We start from the raw sequence: 20,046 nt of genomic DNA on the forward strand, positions 1-20,046 counted from the left end.
TGCTAGCAAGAAACAAGGATCAACTTTATTCTCGATTTGCATTTACACATATGAGGAACTTACAGTGGTATGTTAGTCAGGATGCAGCATGCAACAAAAAGCAAGATTTTCATAGAATAAAGACTTGTACAAAAATAATGTTAGAGGTTAAAACATGGGTACAGAATAAAATGTGCAAAAATGCATAAATATCAGCATGGAGTTACAACGTAAAGAGATTTAAAGTGCTGAAGGTGCAGAGCAGTGACGAGGTAATAGGTAGAGGGGACATCAGATTAACAGTGACGGGAGTAATAGATAACGTGGGGTATCAGAGTAACTGCATTCGGGGAAGGAATGTTTAAGATGCCAAGAAATTTTTGTTTTAATAGCCCTAGAGAACTTTCTAGAAGGGAGCTTCAGGAAAAGGCAGAGTAAGTAGTGTCCACAATCATTTCTCCAGCCTTTTGTTTGTCCTGGGCGCATACAAACCCTCCCTAAAGCTAAGTAGTTTATGTAATGCTGTGGCAAGGTTGGTTCTCTCTCAGGGCTGCTTCGCTGTTGGGCTGGGGATCTCTTGTCACAGTATTGATGTCAGCTATAAAGCAGCTGACAGCCATGTGGGTCACTGTCTAATTTCCAAGAAATAACCTGTGGTAGATCACGGATTGTTTCGTGCGTTACCGGGCGGTGTACACACTCAGTGGCTACTTTGTCACTTCCAGTACCTAATGAAGTGGCCACAATGCATGTTCATGGCCTTCTCCTGGTGTCGGCTGCTATCGGCCATCTGCTTCAAGGTTCGAAGTATTGTATGTTCAGAGCTGTTATTCCGTTGTAATGCGTCATTATTTGAGTTACTGCTGCCTTCCTGTAAGCTTGAACCAGTCTGGCCATTCTCCTCTGACCTCTCTCATTACCAGGGTGTTTGCACCCACAGAACTGCCGCTCACTTGGATGTTTTCAATGTTTTGCAACAGTCTCTGTAAACTCTAGAGTCTGTTGTGCGTTGAAACCCTGGGAAATGAGCAGCTTCTGGGATAATAAAATCAACCACGTCTGGCACCAAAAGTCACTTAACGGTCAGTTGTTCAGATAAGTTTTCTTCTTGAAATGTTTGGTCTGAACAACTGAACCTCATGACCAGGTCTGCATGCTTTTATGCATTGAGTTGCTGCCACGTGATTGGCTGATTAGACATTTTCCATTAATGAGCAGGTCTACAGGTATTCCTAATAAAGGTTTCATTCACTTCATTGTAGCCCTCACTGTTTTAGATATGATCCACAGGTCAGTGTGGGCTAGATGGATTACATTATTTTTTAACTTCATTTAAAGGTACAGTCCGGAACGGGCCCAACAAGCCCAGCAACTCACCTAACTAACCCTAGCCTAATCACAGGACAGTTTACAATGACCAATTAGCCTACTAGCCAGTACGTCTTTGGATTGTGGGAGGAGACCAGAGTATCCACAGGAAACCCACATGGTCACAGGGAGAACATATAAACTCCTTACAGACGCAGCCAGAACTGAACTCCGAATTCAGATGCCCTGAGCTGTACCACTAATGGTTATGGGTCTGTGGCACTTCAGTATTGTATATCTGGTTCCATTCGCCACTAAACCTTCTCATTAACAAGACACTGACCTCTCTTGGGTAACAGGCTTTGCGAATGTTATCCAAAGGATTATGTGTAAACTGTTTAAAGAATTTATTGGCCTCGAGTCCTGTTAATTTGCTAAGTGTCTCTGTCAGACACTCTTCAAAATCCTTGTGATGTGCAGTGGAGTAACAAAAAAAATTTGACTGCATTACTTCAGCAGGAACACTTCAATATAGAAAAAACATCATTTAATCACAAGAACAAACAGTTACACTGAGTGGACACTTTATTAGGTACACCTCGTTAATGAAAATATCTAATCAGCCAATTATTAGCCAATCAGTGAGAAGTGGCGCTCCACACAGACTTCCAATCTGCGTCTTGTAAGGCATGAAAATGCCCGACGCAGGCCTCTCATGGTCTGAGTCGACGTACCCTCCCTCAATTATATGGCAGCAACTCAATGCATAAAAGTGTAATGCCCTGGTTCACATCTTTACTGTTATGCTGTAGGCATTTCATTTGGCAGCTCTGTAAGAGCAGTCTGTTCTATCAACCTGTTTGGGTTATTGTTGAAGATAAGGGATGATGTGCCATCCAGTTAGCGGGAGGTGTTCTTGGTGAGGGACAATAAGGTTGGTCTTGGGCTTGTGTTCGGCGGGAGATGGAGAGAGAAGACGCTGGGGAGAACCGGTCGCAGAATACAATCCGGTGGGAGACTCGTTTGTTCGAGATGGATTGCGAGTGACATTCGGAAGGTGGTGTGTGCTTTCACGTTGACCGAGGGCCCAGCGCATGAGTGACAGGGAAGTTCAAGATGAGCTCCAACTTGTGCGTATTTGACTGTTTAATTAGAATGGGCCCTTTTCTTTTTGTTAATCTTTACTAACCCTTTAGTTAAGATTCATAAGTATAATTCCTTTAATCATCTGCAGTGCACTAGCTGTTATTTTGTGGTACTAATTTGTAACAGGGTAGCAAATTAGACAGCATCCACACAAACCGGGGTTTGGGGTGGGAAGAGCCACGTCAATCTCATGAGTTTGGCAGGACTTGAGGGTGTCTTCCCTAGACTTACACAGCCAAGGAAACCAGGGTGTTTCAAAAACATGCAGACATGGTCAAAGGTTAAGTTGTTGTTCAGACTGAACATCAGAATGGAGAAGAAATGTGATCTAAGTGACTTTAACTGTGGAAAGATTGTTGATGCCAGACAAGGTGGTCTGAGTATCTGAGAAACTGCTGAGCTCCTGGAATTTTCATGCACAACAATCTCTAGAGTTTACAGAGAATAGTGCAATAAAACAAAAGAAATGCAGTGAGCATCAGTTCTGTGGGCAAAAATGCCTTGTTAATGAGCGAGGTCAGAGGAGAATGGCCAGACTAGTTCAAGTTGACAGGAGGGCAACAGTAACTCAGATAACTTCTGCACAACAGAGGTGTGCAGAAGAACTTCTCTAAACCCACAACACATCATACCTTGAAGTGGAGAGGCTACAGCAGCAGAAGATCACAGTGGGTTCCATTCTTGAACCTAATAAAATGGCTACTGAATGTAGATTTCAATTATTGATTAAATGTTTTGTCCATCTAGTGTAGAGCGTTGTAGATTTAATTTGTGCATGTCTAAAATGCATGGAATTTGAAAAAAATAAAGTAATAAAACAGAAAATATTATAACCCTTTCTGCTCTTTTATTAATTATTGTCCTGAAGTATTTATTTGGTGGTTTAATATTTATTGTTTCAGATTTATTAAATAGAAGTACTCTTTTTCTCCATTGTTCTTAGTACTCATTAAGTGAAGGGTGTTGTCCTCTTTAAGATGGAAAAATTGGATCCAAGTAATCCCAGATAGCTTTTTTTTTGACCAATGTCATTCATAAACTTCCGATAATCCGCTATCCAATTATTTGGAAAACTTGAAGCAACACACACAAAACGCAGGAGGATCTCATCAGGCCAGGCTAAATCTATGGAAAAAAGTAAACCATCAACTTCTAGGGTTGAGACCCTTCATCAAGAGACTGGAAAGAAAGAGGAGAAGTCAGAGTAAGAGGATGGGGGTGGGGAGGAAGAAGTAAAATGTGGTAGGTGATAGGTGAAACTGGGAGGGAGAGGGTGAAGTAAAGAGCTGGAAAGTTGATTGGTGAAAGAGATAAAGAGCTGAAGGAGGGGGGAGCTGATAGGAGAGGATACAAGACCATGTAAAAAAGGGAAGGGGGAGGAGCACCAGAGGGAGGTGATGGGCAGGTAAGGAGATAAGATGAGAGAGGGAAACAGAAATGAAGAATGGTGAAGGATGGGGCTGGGGGGGTACATTTACCAGAAGTTTAAGAAATCAATGTTCATGCCATCAGGTTGGAGGCTACCTAAATGGAATATAAGGTGTTGCTTTTCCATCCTGAGTGTGGCCTCTTTTCAACAGTAGAGGAAGCTATGGACTGACATGTCACTATGGGAAAGGGAAGTGGCGTTGAAATGGATGGCCACTAGGAGATCCTGCTTTCTCTGGTAGATGGAGTGGGGTGATCTCCCAAACTATGTCTCGTCTCACTGACCTACAGGAAGCCACACCAGGAACACTGGATAGAGTAGATGACACCAAAAGACTCACAAGTGAAGTGTCGCCTCACCTGGAAGGACTGTTTGAGGCCCTGAATGGTAGTGAGGGAGGGGAAGATGTTGCTCTTGTTCTGCTTGCAAGGATATGTACAAGGAGGGAGGTCAGTGGGGCAGGACAACTGGACGAGAGAGGTACGTAGGGAGTGATCCCTGTGGAAAGCAGAAAGTGGTGGGAAGGGAAAGATGTGTTTGGTGGTGGGATCCCGTTGGAGATGGTGGAAGTTATGGAAGTGCTGGACATGGAGGCCACTGCGGTAGTATTTGAGGACAAGAGGAACCCTATCCCTGGTGTGGCAGTGGGAGGATGGGGGAGAGGGCAGATGTGTGTGAAATGGAAGAGATGCGGGTGAGGACAGCATTAATGGTGGAGGAAGAGAAGCCCTTTCTTTGAAGAAGGAGAAATCTCATCCTGAGAGCAGATGCGGTGGACAAGGAGGAACTGAGAGAAGGGGATGGCAGTTTTACAAGTGACAGGGTGGGAAAAGGTATAGCCCAGGTAGCTGTGAGAATCAGTGAGTTTGTAAAAGGTGTCAGGAGATAGACAGTCTCCAGAGATGGAAACAGCGAGATCAAGAAAGGGGAGGGAGGTGTCAGAAATGGACCAAGTACTGTAAACTTGAGGGAGAGCAGAAGTTGGAGACAAAGTTGATGAGGTCAACGAGCTCCGCGTGGGTGCAGGAAGCATCTCCAATGCATCGTTGATGTAGCGTAGGAAGAGTTGGGGAACAATACCAGTGTACCAGTGAACATGGACTGTTCCACGTAGCTGACAAAAAGGCTGGCATAGCTGGGACCCATGCAAGCGCCCACGGCTACACGTTTGGTTTGAAGAAACCCAATGGAAAAGCTAATAGTTTCATATTTGGTACTGATTAACACCATCCGATTCACACACTGAGGCCTCGGTTTCCACACCCCTTTCGACCACATGCAATTCAAGATTCAAGATTGAGGTTTCTTTGTCACATGTACATTGAAACATACAGTTAAATGCGTCACACACAGACTGCTGGAAGAACACAGCAGGTCAGGCAGCACCTATGGAAATGAATAGATAGTCGATGTTCTGGGCCGAGCCCCTTCATCAGGACTGAGGAGGAATGAAGGAAGATGCCGGAATGTTACATTTGCACTAACAACCAGTGTTGCCTAAGGACGTGCTGGGGGCAGCCCGCGAGTGTCGTCACACATTCCAGCGCTGACTTAGCGTGCTCAGGACACTTGGCAGAACAACACAGAATACAACAGTGACAGAACAACTGAAGCAGAAGAAGCCCCATTTCTGCCTCCTACCCATGCACAAACTCAGACCTTTAAGCCCAGGACAGGCTCCAGCAGACTCGGCCCCTACGATCTTTTTCAAGCTCAAGTTCAGGTTTAATGGTCACTCAACCAACCATGTGCATACAGATAAACAAAATAGCATTCCTCTGGGGCCAAGGCACAAAGCACAGCGCATACGCATAACGCCACAAAAATAACATTAACACACGTCCCTGAGTGGCATGGCTTGAAGATTAATGGTGCATGGGATGGTGTCCTGGAGCCATGTCTCAACAAGAGTAAGCATGCAGCAGTTCCTCATCTCACACAGCTGTTTGGTTCCTGCACTCTTTTTAACACACTGGGATCCAGATCCCACCATCACTAGTATTCACCCAGACCCTGGTTCCAGTGCTCTGTAATATTCACCGGGGCTCTGGTTCCCCAGCTTTCTTTAGGTTCACCTGGTTAAGTTTGCAACACTCTGTTGAAATTCAAAGCCTTGTTTCTTGCACTTGTTTTAAACAAGCTGGCTTCACAGGAAAATGTATTATTCTGCTATAGAACACTGGGGATCAAAGTGACTCGAAAGGATGTTGGAGTATTAATGGATAAAAATCCAATGGTTTGAAAAATCTGCTTGTCCTCTATCATCTGAAACATGTCAGATAAAGCTTTGCTGTTTATTGAGTTTACAGAATAAACAGTCCACGTAATTCAACTAGAAAAATCACCTCAAATTGCCTTAACCCATCCCACTTCATCTAATCCTCTCAAAATATCTTTCATATCTAATTAGACATTTGCAAAAACAATTATTTTCAACTAATTCCATCTTATGCAGAAGGACTCAACTAGGAATGAGCCCTTAAATATGAGCTTGGATTTGTTTTCCTTGTTTAATGAAGCTGTGCTTTCCATCAGAACAGAGAAACTAGGAGGAGGAGTGGGCAATCTGTCCAGTTGAGCCTGGTCCAACATTCAATTAGATCCCAGCTGATGTGGCCATGGATTCAGCTCCATCTACCTGTATTTACCCCTTATTCCTTATTTCTATCTAAATAACTATGTCTTTATTTATCTATGTAGTAGTGTCTATGTGTTTATCATGTCTATGTAGTACTTTGTTATGCAGTACTACAACGATTTCTGGATGAGGTTTTCCACTCAGCAATTTACAACTAGGTGGCAGAGCTTGGATGTTGGAATCCCAATGGGATGTGCGATTTCACCCATCCTTTTTGTGTTAGCCATGGAGGTCATTGTGAGGGCTGCAGAATCAGTGGGACCAGGTGTCGCACTTGATGGTGGAGAGAAGTTACCACCAATACGAGCATTCATGGATAATCTCACCCTTTTGGGTCCCAGCACAGAGGCAGTGGAAAGTGTACTATCAAGACTCGAGGAGAATGAAGTTCAAGACCAAGAAGTCAAGGAGCCTTGTTCTTAGGAGAGGAAAGTTGGTTGACTTTCATTTCACCCTTTGTGGAGAGGAGATTCCATCCATTCAGGACCAACCAGTTAAGAGCCTCGGACGATGGTACACAGAGTAGCTGAGAGACACCAAGAGGGTTCAAGAGACAGGAGAACAGATCAGCAGAGGTCTGATGTCTGTCGACAAGTATGGCTTGCCTGGCAAGTTGAAGTTGTGGTGCTTGCAGTACGGACTGATGCCACAGATAATGTGGCCACTAACTGTCTAGTAAGTGGCAATGTCCCATGTTGAGGCAATGGAACGGAAGATCAACAAGTATGTGAAGAAGTGGCTTGGAGTACCGAGCAGCCTCGCCAATGTTGCAATCCACAGTAGCCAGACAAAGTTTACCATCCCAGTGCAATCCCTTGTTGAAGAGGTCAAGGTAGCCAAGGTAAGATCATTCTTGATGCTTCGAGACTCAAAAGACCCTGTCATCAAGAACATTCAGTCAGATGTGAGATCAGGCAGGAAGTGGTCAGCCCGTGTAGCAGTTGATGAGGCAGAGTCTAGATTGAAGCACAAGGAGACGGTTGGGGCTATCCAGCTAGGCCGCCAGGGACTTGGATGGACAACCCACAAGTGGTGGTCATCTTCTGTGGGTAAGGAGCGCTGTGAGCTTGTAACACAAGAAATACGAGAGGTAGAAGAGGAGAAGAGGTCAGCTGGCCTGGCCAAACAAGGGGCTTGGACCTGGTGGGAAAGTGTTGAACAACGACATCTATCTTGGAATGTTCTGTGGCAGTTGGAACTGCTCCACATTTCTCTTCTATGCAGAGCAGCGTACGATTTGCTCCCAATACCTGCCAACCTCAGCACCTGATATGAAGATAAGACAGACAGGTGTGCTGCTTGTGGCGAGAAGGGAACACTTCAACATATCTTGAGTGCATGCAGAGTCAATCTTTCCAGCGGCATGTACACTTGGAGACATAACAACGTTCTCAAAGTTGTAACAGAAGTGGTTGAGCAGAGAGTACTGCAGCACAACTTATCTCATGCCCCATGCTGCACAGAACATTGCAATCATTTGTGAAAGAAGGCTCCAAGTCAAGAGTGTACAGTGCAGGCTCACGATCAAGCATACTTTCTTCAGCCAATGATTGGTGTGTCAAGGCTGACCTGGACGGGAAAGGCAGTTTCCTGGAGCACATAGCTTTCACCACATTGTGTCCAGATATAATCGTATGGTCTGACACCAGTAGAGAAGTGGTTATTGGTGAACTCACAGTCCCCTGGGAAGACAACACCGATGAAGCCCACGAGTGCAAGTTAACCAAGTATGCAGAATTAAGATCAGAGTGCAGAGACAGAGGGTGGAAGGTCTCATGCTGTCCATTCGAAGTAGGCTGCCGTGGATTTATTGCGTTCACTCTCCAGAAGTGGCTGCGTGACCTTGGCTTCACTAGACGAGAGAACAAGTCAACCAGCAGGGCTGTAGCTGAGGCAGCAGAGAAAGGATCAGCATGGGTGTGGACCAAGTATGTCCAGAGGGGCAGATAGTCAGACAGTGTATACATATCTTGCAAACCCTTCAGTAGTTGCATAGACACCTGAAAAGCAGACTATCTGTTGGATGGAAGCGACCAACAACTCTGATAGAGGCAGATGCCAAGTTTTTAAGCTCACCAGTGGGAGGTGGTGCTTTAGCACTGCTGGCCCACCACCTCCAGGGAGTCTTGATCACAAGCGGGCCGAAACTCCTGAAGACAGGTGGCAGATCAACTGATGATCCCACTGGTGTTAGCACAAGACAGTTAACATCTTCGTCCACATATATTTTCAATTCTTTATCTATCTATTAATCTACCTATTTAGCGATGAAGGGTGCTTAGGGTGTCCAGGGAGGGTGAGCACCCCTGGTGAAGGGGCTTGTCACGTCCATTCCAGGGCAGCTCTCTCACCTTTGGTCTCCACCAGGCACTCAGCTCTCACCTGTGGCTCCAAGTAGCTGCCTGTACACAACAGTGTCCACCCTCCAGTACACCGCTTTGACAGGTGGGCTAAACCAGGTAAGGGCAGCCAGCATGACTCATACCCCAGTGAGATAGGGACATGTCAGTCCTAGCATGCGCAGTCAGCTAGTCAGCTAGTCAGCTCCAGCAGCCTGGGCAGCTGAGATCTACAGTCAGATCCAACAGCAAGGAAAGCAGCATTGCAACGCTCCGCGGAGAGCGAAGGGTAGGACGAGGCACAGAAGACGCCGTGGTTATCTACTGCAACCACAGAGGATCCCAGATTGTGACACTTGTTTGTACCACTGGGCTCGGACTTCTGAGGTTGAGAGAGTGGAACTGCTGCAATGCAATGGCTTTTCCACTTTAGATAATCTACCACAGAAAGCTCCTGTCATCATCAGACATGCTTTGTGTCACCACCAGCTTTGTGGCAAAGACAAAGTACAATGGCGTCTCTTCCACCTCAGGCGAATGAAGAAGTTTGGCATGGGCCCCCCAACTCCTCAAAACCTTCTACAGGGGCACCATTGAGAACATCCTGACTGGCTGTATCACCGCCTGGTACAGGAACTGCACCAACCTTGAGTGCTGGGCACTGCAGAGAGCGATACGGACAGCCCAGCACATCTGGGATTTGAACTTCCCTCCATCGAGGACATTCACCGCAGCAGGTGCAGAAAGAAGCCCTGGAAGATCATCAGGGACACCAGTCACCCCAACCATAAACTGTTTCAGTTGCTTCCGTCTGGCAAACGGTACCACAGCATTAAAGCCAGGTCCAACAGGCTACAAGACAGCTTCTTTCTACAAGCCATTAGCCTTTTAAATTCACACGTCTGTACATTGCAACGGAGTCATTATGCAAAGATTTTTACTCCCTCACATTGTGGGATGGATGTGAGATTCAAATTAATTCTAATTCTAATTCCCTGACGGACAACCATCTCTACAGTATGGTACAGACTCATCCAGCCCAGCAATCCAGGTATTTAACACTAGCCTAATCACAGGAATGTTTACAATGACCAATTAACCTACTAACCGATCCATCTTTGGACAGTGGGAGGAAACTGGAGCACCCGGAGGAAACCCACGAGATTCACAGAGGGCATACTCCTTCTTGATGGTGCTGGAATTGAACTCCAAACTCCTGAATGCCCCAAGATGTAATTATGTTGTGCTAATCACTAACACTATGCCATTTAATATATTTAATAAGGTAGCCTCTTCGGCTTCTCTAGCAGAGAATTTCAGATTCGCTACTCTGGGACAAGCAGTTTCTCTTCATCGCCATTGTAAACCTATACCCCAAATCTTAAGGCTGTCCCCTAGTTCTAGTCTCAACTACCAGTAGAAACAACTTTCCTGTCTCCATCTTATCTATCCCTTTCATAATTTTATGTGTGTTAATAAGATCTCCTCTCATTCTTCTGAATTCCAATGAGTATAGTCCCAGGTGACTCAAACTCTCCTCATAGTCTAACCTCCTCACCTCCACAATCAGTCTGGTGAACCTCCTCTGCGCCACCTACAAATCTAGTTTATCTGTCCCTCAGGTAAGGAGACCAAAACTGCACACAGTGTTCCGGTGCAGCCTCACCAGTACACAGTACTGTTGCAGGATAACCTCCCTGCTCTTAAATTCAGTCCCCTCAATGAAGGTCAAAGATCCATATGCTTTCATGAAAAGCTGCTATACCTGCGAACCAACATTTCGTGATTTATGCACAAGCAATCCCAAATCCCTCTCCACAACAACATGCTGCAACCTTTCACCATCTACATAAATATCTGATCTCCTATTATCCTTCCCAAGTCGATGACCTCACATTTACAAACGTTGTACTCCATTTGGTTATTATTCAATTATAGATTTACTGAGTATGCCCACAAGAAAATAAAGCTCAGAGTTATATATAGTGACGTGATATACTTCAATAATAATTTTACTTTGAACTTTGAACCTTTGAACTTTAATGCGCTCCTCACCAATCAGTACTCCAATGCTGCAAAGTTTACTAGACCAAAATCAATAAAATATATATATTTATTTCATTTCTTTTTTGACATGCATAAAAGTAAGATTACAAAAACTATTCCCAACAGGCCCCCTATTGCCACACCAGTGACAGTCACTCGAAGGACCATGTTGGCACTTTTAAAGAGATCCTTCACATTTTCCCAGAAGGACCTCCTCTGCTTCTCATTCACTGGGTTCCCCTCCAGAGTCTGTAATTCGTTCTGCTGCTCAGGTGACAGAACTTTGAGATAATTCAGTTGCACCATGTCCTGAGGGATAACTCGGACTGCAATAAGCACTCGCTTTACAACTTGCATTGTTTTGGAGTTCTGCACTTGGCACATGTACGTCCCGGCATTCTTCTCCTTTATGTCCTTGTGGGGAGAGAAAGAGAATGAACAGCCTTGTGGTCAATTTTAGTCATAACTAAAGATATAATTTCAGAGACAGCATAAATACACTTAGTGTGCAACATCTGTGAAGTAAGGAACATCCAAATGCTGAGAGTGAAGAAAAATTGCAGAGGATGACAATTTTGTACTAAACAGATAACACAAATCAAGACCTAGGTAAAGGGTGAAGGATTCATACCTTGGGCTCTGAGATCTGATGTCCTCTGCACATCCTCAAATGTGATGGTTGTGAACAGAAACAGGACATTTCATGCTACATACAAGGAGAGACAAACAACCAATGTGCAAGTGACACAAATACAAAAATGAATGAATAAATAAATAGAAGACAGATAGATAAATCAATAGATAGACATATAGATAGATAGATAAATCAAGCAATCCATCAGTGATACCAATAACATGAGTTGTACAGTCCTTGAAAGTGATTGCAGAATCTGTTTAGTGTTGTGGTGAGTGAAGTTATCCACTCTGGTTCAAGAGGTTGATGGTTGAAGGGAAATAACTGTACCTGAACCTGGTGGTGAGGGGCCAAAGAACAGTTATTACCCTTCAACCATCAAGATCCTGAACCAGTGTGGTTCTGTCAGAAGATTTTATTCAGATTGGCTAGTTAGGAGGCGGGCTTCCCATGGCTAGGATGACCAGTGTCAGTGAATATTGTAACTGTGGCAGACAAATAAATTTGAATCTTAGCTTTGAAGGTCAGGAACATGTGCACAAAGGATGCTCAAAGAAGCTCCAAGCTTTAGATCAATGGGGCACAGGAGTTCTCGGATAAGGGTCTATAGAAAATGCCTTCAGCACTTGACAACCTCAGGGGAGGGGAAACAATGTAGAATAGCAGAGAACATTGTACGGATTCAGGTGCAGGGGTAAAGGGAAAATAGTTTTATTTTTTTCATATGTCCAGCACCTACAGTATTTTGCTTTCAGTCAAGTTTAATCCAAGTTTCAATATACTGCATGATGAATGAAGCCCACTGCTGTGAACAGGCCACTATGCATTGGATAAGGTGCAAATTAGTTCGGGCTGATTACAATACAAGGAAATCGTAAGCCATCTATTAACTTTTGTCCTCACTAACCATCAATAATCAAAGTTATGACATCACTGAACAAACAAAAAACATTTAGAGAAACCATAGTGATAGAATGCTCTGACATCACCAACTACACTTGCATTTATGATATCTGGGCTGGAAATGGGAATGTTGCAATCCCACTGAACTTCAGGCACAATTATTAGGAGCGACTGTGAGTCTGATCAAGTTTAAGTTATAACTGCAATCCTTATAAATCCACAACCTATCAATTCTCTTTTCAGCTCTCATGTTCTTGATATTTATTGCTTATGTCATTTATTATTTTTTTCTTTTCTTTCTCTATTTGCACATTTTTTTGTCTTTTGAACATTGGTTGCTCATCTCTGTCATATGCAGCTTTTTATTGATTCTACTTACTGTGAATACCCGCAAGAAAATGAGTCTTAGGGTAGTATATGGTACATATACAGTATATACTTTGATAATAAATTTACTTTGAACTTTGAGGTCAGAGTAATTTCAAATACATTGGACAATATCCTCCACTATAATTTTATTTCATTACTTTAGCTCTTGTAGTTTAGATGATTCAGTGCCAAGTAAAAAAAAAAGCTCATTACTTGTCATCATTGTGAACTCATTATAAATGAGCCAGCCACCATTTGTTAGAAATGTTTATCATGTTGTGCAGAGGACAGTTGCAGAGTTATTGGATTGTAAAAGGTAAAAGTCTGCTCCAGAATGAAAAATAACTGCAATCTCTCTCAATAGAACGCCTTGCCAATTGAAGCAAACCTTTCGCACCAGTACTTTTGGAGTAGCTGAAACTATGATGGATTTCATCAAAAAGCTTTTGAGCTGAAAATTTCAATCTAGCTTTGATATTAAAAGTAGCAACATTATAATTAGGGAGAGTGGGATGGAGGTGCCAAAGGAGGTGCAAGGTGCTCCTTCCCTCTGCTAGCCTGCAGGTCACCACTAGGCAGAGCGTAACACCTGCTTAGCATCCCCCCCACCCCAAACAGGGTCACGTGACGCCATGGGAGCAGGTGGTGAGGTGGTGGATGGTCGTATGAGCAGCTGGTGCATATCACAAGTCCTGGTTATGTGACCACTGACGCCAGGGGGAAAATCTCTGAAGAGAATTGATAATGGCCGGTCGCCCATCTTGTAAAGACACTGCCCAGAAGACGGCAATGGCAAACCACTCCTGAAGAAAAATTTGCCAAGAACAATCCTGGTCTTGGGTGGGGAGGAGAGTGAAGGTGGCGGCGTGGGGGGTGGGGTAGGGGGTAGATCTTCCCCACGAGCAACAATCCCTTGCTACTTTTCAGATTAAGGACAGATGGAAGACCATGACCACCCACATCGTAAAACACGGCACACATTGATATAAAGTCCATAAAAATGTTCATAAGCAGGTTGCTTTTGTGTAACTTTTATCAATTTGATTTACCAATTGAGGAAACAAGAACATTCACAATAAATATTAATGCTACTGTTGAAAAGAACTGACAGATCCAACCGGTACAATAATAGAGAAAGACCAGAAGGATAGGGTTAATTAAATATTTCCACAAAAAAATCTACAATAAACCTGCAGAAGGAATATGATTGGGCTTGGGTCTCTTCTATTTGCAATTTATTTCAATGACTTGAGCACTAAAAGTAGTTTACTCAAGTATTCGAGCCACAATATAAATATTTGGGAAAGTAAATTGCTAGGCTGCAGATGGACATGGGCATGGGCCAGTCTGGTGATTCAGCAAGAAGCTGATAGATGGAGGATAATCTGACACAGTGCAATACAGCTTTAGTAGGAAGAGTATTAAAGCAGAATTTATTTCAAGGATTTGGATTTGGCAGTCTTGTATATAAGACAAAAAGAATGAATTAATTAATGAAAATGAATGAGGAGCAACAATTTATGCAAATTGCATGATAGTCTTTACTACAAGGGATGCACTATTAGGGTAAGCCTATCTGCAATTATACATAGTTCTGGTCAGGCAACATCAGGACTACAGTGCAGAGTAGAGGTCTCAGTAATGAAGGAACTATACATTTTCCTTGGAGGATAGTGCAACAAAGGTTTACTGGGGGAGAATTGAGCACAATGGTCTTTTATTCTCTGGAGTTTAGAAGAATATGAAAAACACATTGCAATGTTTAAAATTCTTCAGTAGTCACTGAACGGCTGTCCTTTGTTGTTTGAGTTCCAATTCTGAGGGCGCAACCAGCCAATATTGAAAGTAATTAAATGTTCCAGGCAAGGTCAAGTCTTTATTCAGTTTTAAGATCTGGCTGAAAACTCAATCCATTCTCCACAGCGTCCATACAAATCTGACTGAAACTTGTACAATGCAGGTGATAGATCTGCTTTGCACGAATAGCTGCGATCCATCCACAACTGTGGCACAAAATTAATAAAAGCACACTTAAATTGCTCATTGAAAAGATTAAAGGCATCTTATAAAAGAATTTGAAATGATAATTGGATTTAGATGAATAGAAGATCTATTTCCTCAGAGGAGTCCCATCACACGTACAGCCCTCACCACCATCAGGGACATCTTCAAGAGACTGTCACCCAAGAACATCACTAAGCACCCTCATCCTCCAGGACGTTCCCTCTTCTTGTCACTGCATTGGGGAGGAGGTACAGGGGCCTGAAGACCCACACTCAGTGACACAGAAACAGCTTTTTCCCCTCCTCTATTTGATTTCTGAATGGTCCTAAACCTGTGAACACTGCCTTGTTAGTTCTTAATTTTTGCTTTTTCTTATTATTTATAATAATTTTATGTATCTACTCTGTACCACTGCTGCAAAGCTACAAATTTCATGCCATAACTCAGTGATAATAAATTTGATTCTGAATATAATTTGGGGCTCCGCAGCTTTACAATGGCTTTAATTCAGCTTTTATATTTTAAAGTTTAAAACAAAGTGAAATAATATTTCATTAAATGTTACAAGGTAACTTAAGTTGTTAAGTATAATAGTATTCTCCTCATATCCAGTTCAGGCACCCTCCAAGTGTATTATCTGACAGCAGGGAATCAGAGAGGTGAATGATCCCATCTAATGATCCTAAAGTTACAGGGAGAAGGCAGGAGAACGGGGTTGAGAGGGATAATAAATGAGCCATGATGGAATGGTGGAGAAGACTCAATGGGCCGAATGGCCTGATTCTTACATCTTATAGTCTCATATAATGCTGAGAACCACAAGGGACATGGACCCACCATTAGGCAAACGTCTGGAGTCCAGTGAGCTGTCAGTAGCACATCACAGACTTTAAGACAAGTACAGAACCTACAGGAGAGGGCGTGAATGAATGTTCCTTTTCAAACTACTGGCCAAAGTAAACGATTTGGCATCTTATTATTAAAGAAGGCCATTTGGGAATGAAATCAGGAAGCACTTCTCTGTAATGGCTACTGGAAAACTGGAACACTTTGTCAAAAGGACACGGAAGCTAATTTAAAAACTTAAGTTTGTGATTTTTGCTAGGGACGTGCATCAAGAAACATCGTGGGGTGAACTGAAAGGCAGTCTTGAACTGACAAAGGGGAGGAGGCAGAATTGCTAAGTCCAGCCTCAGTCTTCCTCAGTAGCTGTCAAGTGCTTCATCAGTGAGTAGTATTAATGATGTAATACGACTCACATGTCGAGGAACCAACTAGAGAGCAGGCTATTCTAGACTGGGTTTTGAGCAATGAGGAAGGGTTAATTAGCAATCTTGTCGTGAGAGGCCCCTTGGGTAAGAGTGACCATAATATGGTGGAATTCTTCATTAAGATGGAGAGTGACATAGTTAATTCAGAAACAAAGGTTCTGAACTTAAAGAGGGGTAACTTTGAAGGGATGAGACGTGAATTAGCTAAGATAGACTGGCAAATGACACTTAAAGGATTGACGGTGGATATGCAATGGCAAGCATTTAAAGATTGCATGGATGAACTACAACAATTGTTCATCCCAGTTTGGCAAAAGAATAAATCAAGGAAGGTAGTGCACCCGTGGCTGACAAGAGAAATTAGGGATAGTATCAATTCCAAAGAAGAAGCATACAAATTAGCCAGAGAAAGTGGCTCACCTGAGGACTGGGAGAAATTCAGAATTCAGCGGAGGAGGACAAAGGGCTTAATTAGGAAGGGGGAAAAAGATTATGAGAGAAAACTGGCAGGGAACATAAAAACTGACTGTAAAAGCTTTTATAGATATGTAAAAAGGAAAAGACTGGTAAAGACAAATGTAGGTCCCCTACAGACAGAAACAGGTGAATTGATTATGGGGAGCAAGGACATGGCAGACCAATTGAATAATTACTTTGGTTCTGTCTTCACTAAGGAGGACATAAATAATCTTCCAGAAATAGTAGGGGACAGAGGGTCCAGTGAGATGGAGGAACTGAGCGAAATACATGTTAGTAGAGAAGTGGTGTTAGGTAAATTGAAGGGATTAAAGGCAGATAAATCCCCAGGGCCAGATGGTCTGCATCCCAGAGTGCTTAAGGAAGTAGCCCAAGAAATAGTGGATGCATTAGTGATAATTTTTCAAAACTCGTTAGATTCTGGACTAGTTCCTGAGGATTGGAGGGTAGCTAATGTAACCCCACTTTTTAAAAAAGGAGGGAGAGAGAAACCGGGGAATTATAGACCGGTTAGCCTAACGTCGGTGGTGGGGAAACTGCTGGAGTCAGTTATCAAAGATGTGATAACAGCACATTTGGAAAGCAGTGAAATCATCGGACAAAGTCAGCATGGACTTGTGAAAGGAAAATCATGTCTGACGAATCTCATAGAATTTTTTGAGGATGTAACTAGTAGAGTGGATAGGGGAGAACCAGTAGATGTGGTATATTTGGATTTTCAAAAGGCTTTTGACAAGGTCCCACACAGGAGATTAGTGTGCAAACTTAAAGCACACGGTATTGGGGGTAAGGTATTGATGTGGATAGAGAATTGGTTAGCAGACAGGAAGCAAAGAGTGGGAATAAACGGGACCTTTTCAGAATGGCAGGCAGTGACTAGTGGGGTACCGCAAGGCTCAGTGCTGGGACCCCAGTTGTTTACAATATATATTAATGACTTGGATGAGGGAATTAAGTGCAGCTTCTCCAAGTTTGCGGATGACACGAAGCTGGGCGGCAGTGTCAGCTGTGAGGAGGATGCTAAGAGAATGCAGGGTGACTTGGATAGGTTGGGTGAGTGGGCAAATTCATGGCAGATGCAATTTAATGTGGATAAATGTGAAGTTATCCACTTTGGTGGCAAAAATAGGAAAACAGATTATTATCTGAATGGTGGCCGATTAGGAAAAGGGGAGGTGCAACGAGACCTGGGTGTCATTATACACCAGTCATTGAAAGTGGGCATGTGGGTACAGCAGGCGGTGAAAAAGGCGAATGGTGTGCTGGCATTTATAGCAAGAGGATTCGAGTACAGGAGCAGGGAGGTACTACTGCAGTTGTACAAGGCCTTGGTGAGACCACACCTGGAGTATTGTGTGCAGTTTTGGTCCCCTAATCTGAGGAAAGACATCCTTGCCATGGAGGGAGTACAAAGAAGGTTCACCAGATTGATTCCTGGGATGGCAGGACTTTCATATGAAGAAAGACTGGATGAACTAGGCTTGTACTCGTTGGAATTTAGAAGATTGAGGGGGGATCTCATTGAAACGTATAAAATCCTAAAGGGATTGGACAGGCTAGATGCAGGAAGATTGTTCCCGATGTTGGGGAAGTCCAGAACGAGGGGTCACAGTTTGAGGATAAAAGCGAAGCCTTTTAGGACTGAGATTAGGAAAAACTTCTTCACACAGAGAGTGGTGAATCTGTGGAATTCTCTGCCACAGGAAACAGTTGAGGCCAGTTCATTGGCTATATTTAAGAGGGAGTTAGATATGGCCCTTGTGGCTAGGGGGATCAGGGGATATGGAGGGAAGGCTGGTGCAGGGTTCTGAGTTGGATGATCAGCCATGATCATAATAAATGTCGGTGCAGGCTCAAAGGGCCGAATGGCCTACTCCTGCACCTATTTTCTATGTTTTCTATGTCTATGTAACAATAACAACACTATTAATGCTGTACCATTGAGAGCATACTCACCAACTGCATCTCAGTGTGGTATGGCAATTGTCCCGTATCGGACCACAAAGCACTCCAGCGTGTGGTGAAAACTGCCCAGTGGATTATCAGCACCCAATTTCCCACCATTGAGAACATCTACCATAAACGCTGCCTGGGCAGGGAGAAAAGCATTATCAAGGATGCATCTCACCCTAACCATGGACTTTTTACTCTCCTCCCATCCGGTAGGCACTACAGGAGCCTCCGCTCCCACACCAGCAGGCTCAGGAAGAGCTTCTTCCCTGAGGCTGTGACCCTGCTGAACCTCACATCACAGCGCTAAGCAGTATTGCACCCATATTGTACTGTCTCAGTACTTTTATATTTGTGTGCTGTAGCACTTACTTTTCATTTGCAGTTATTTTGAAAATAACACTATTCTTTGCATTTCTGGTTAGATGCTAACTGCATTTCATTAGCTTTGTATCTGTACTCGGCACAATGACAATAAAGTTGAATCTAATCTAATCTAATCTAATAATCAAAGGGAAGGCAAATCAGAGCTGCAAACTGATCTTACTGGATTCGTTTCAATATTTAGTTGCCCCATTTAAATTTATCAACTGGCTTTGTAAATATCACACTAATGCAAATTAATACCTTGATATTAATCATCCATGGTACTGTTAAATTTCTTGATGAGAAGAGTCTGAATAGAGATTTATCTGTGGTCACAATTCCTTTCGAAATCTTCCAGACAAAGACAAAATCAGATGATCCTAATGTTTCAATTGTGTCATCCAGGCAGCTGATGTTTAAGGGGGTACCCACTGTGGTTGTCTTGGTGATCAGACCGCAGTCCCGGCTGATCAAGCATATGGCATTTTTCAAGACACAGTTATTTTTAGTCCCAGTTTGGCTGACTCTACAGTAATACTCAGACCTCCACCCCAGCCCGCAGGTTTTGCTGCAAGGGTTTGCGCTTACCAGCAACAGCCCTGTAATAGTGACATTCTCCAACCCTGGGGGCAGGGTGTTCATGTCCCCTTGGCTGTTGGCCAGAAGACTAAGAGAAGGAAAAAAGATGAGGAAAAAGGCGAGGGGAGCATGAGGATGTGGCATTTCTATAGCAGGGCAAGGGGAAGGAAATAGAGGTGGGGGGTATTCAGTGCTGCAGATTACCCAATTTTAATGTCTTTATTACATCAACCACCAGCACAATGGAGCAATTTTGGGCAGGGGTTACACAATGGCAATGTTGGTAAGGTTTCAGATGCACAATGCCCCGGTATTTGATGTCAAAGTAACCTGTAAGGCAATGCTGCTTACTATTCTGTTCAAATGGTACATTTGCTTCAGAAAAGGGGGTGAATATCTAGATGTTCTACTACTCAAGTGCACTACTCAAACCTTAATTGGGAAAATGGAAACTTCCAGTCTGACTCACTACTGAAGTACATTGGAGAAATGAAGAGGAGAACTCATTCTGTTATGCTAATGAATTAATTCCAGTTTGAGATAACTCAGTAGACCATTACCTTTTTAACAAGTGACAGTTAAACCTCTGCTAGTGGAAGTTATTAATA

At 43.3% G+C, this 20,046-nt stretch overlaps 1 protein-coding gene across 1 annotated transcript; it reads right to left on the reverse strand.

Annotated features, from left to right (window-relative positions):
- Window positions 1-10,957: 10,957 nt before the first annotated feature.
- On the reverse strand, window positions 10,958-19,501 carry tmem81 (transmembrane protein 81). The gene is made up of 2 exons (XM_063066363.1): window positions 19,121-19,501; window positions 10,958-11,299 (listed from the first exon to the last, which is right to left on the reverse strand). Exons 1-2 carry the CDS (start codon window positions 19,499-19,501, stop codon window positions 10,958-10,960), a joined length of 723 nt encoding a protein of 240 aa, XP_062922433.1.
- Between the last annotated feature and the right edge of the window lie 545 nt (window positions 19,502-20,046).

Source organism: Mobula hypostoma, chromosome 13 (assembly GCF_963921235.1).
Source record: "Mobula hypostoma chromosome 13, sMobHyp1.1, whole genome shotgun sequence".
NCBI classification, from domain to species: Eukaryota; Metazoa; Chordata; class Chondrichthyes; order Myliobatiformes; family Myliobatidae; genus Mobula; species Mobula hypostoma.

Coding starts and splice junctions, on each gene's coding strand:
- tmem81 (XM_063066363.1), bottom strand. CDS start 19,501: ATGAACACCCTGCCCCCAGGGTTGGAGAATGTCACTATTACAGGGCTG. Junction 11,300..19,120: donor CATGGATGATTAATATCAAG/GTATTAATTTGC, acceptor TCTCCCCACAAG/GACATAAAGGAGAAGAATGC.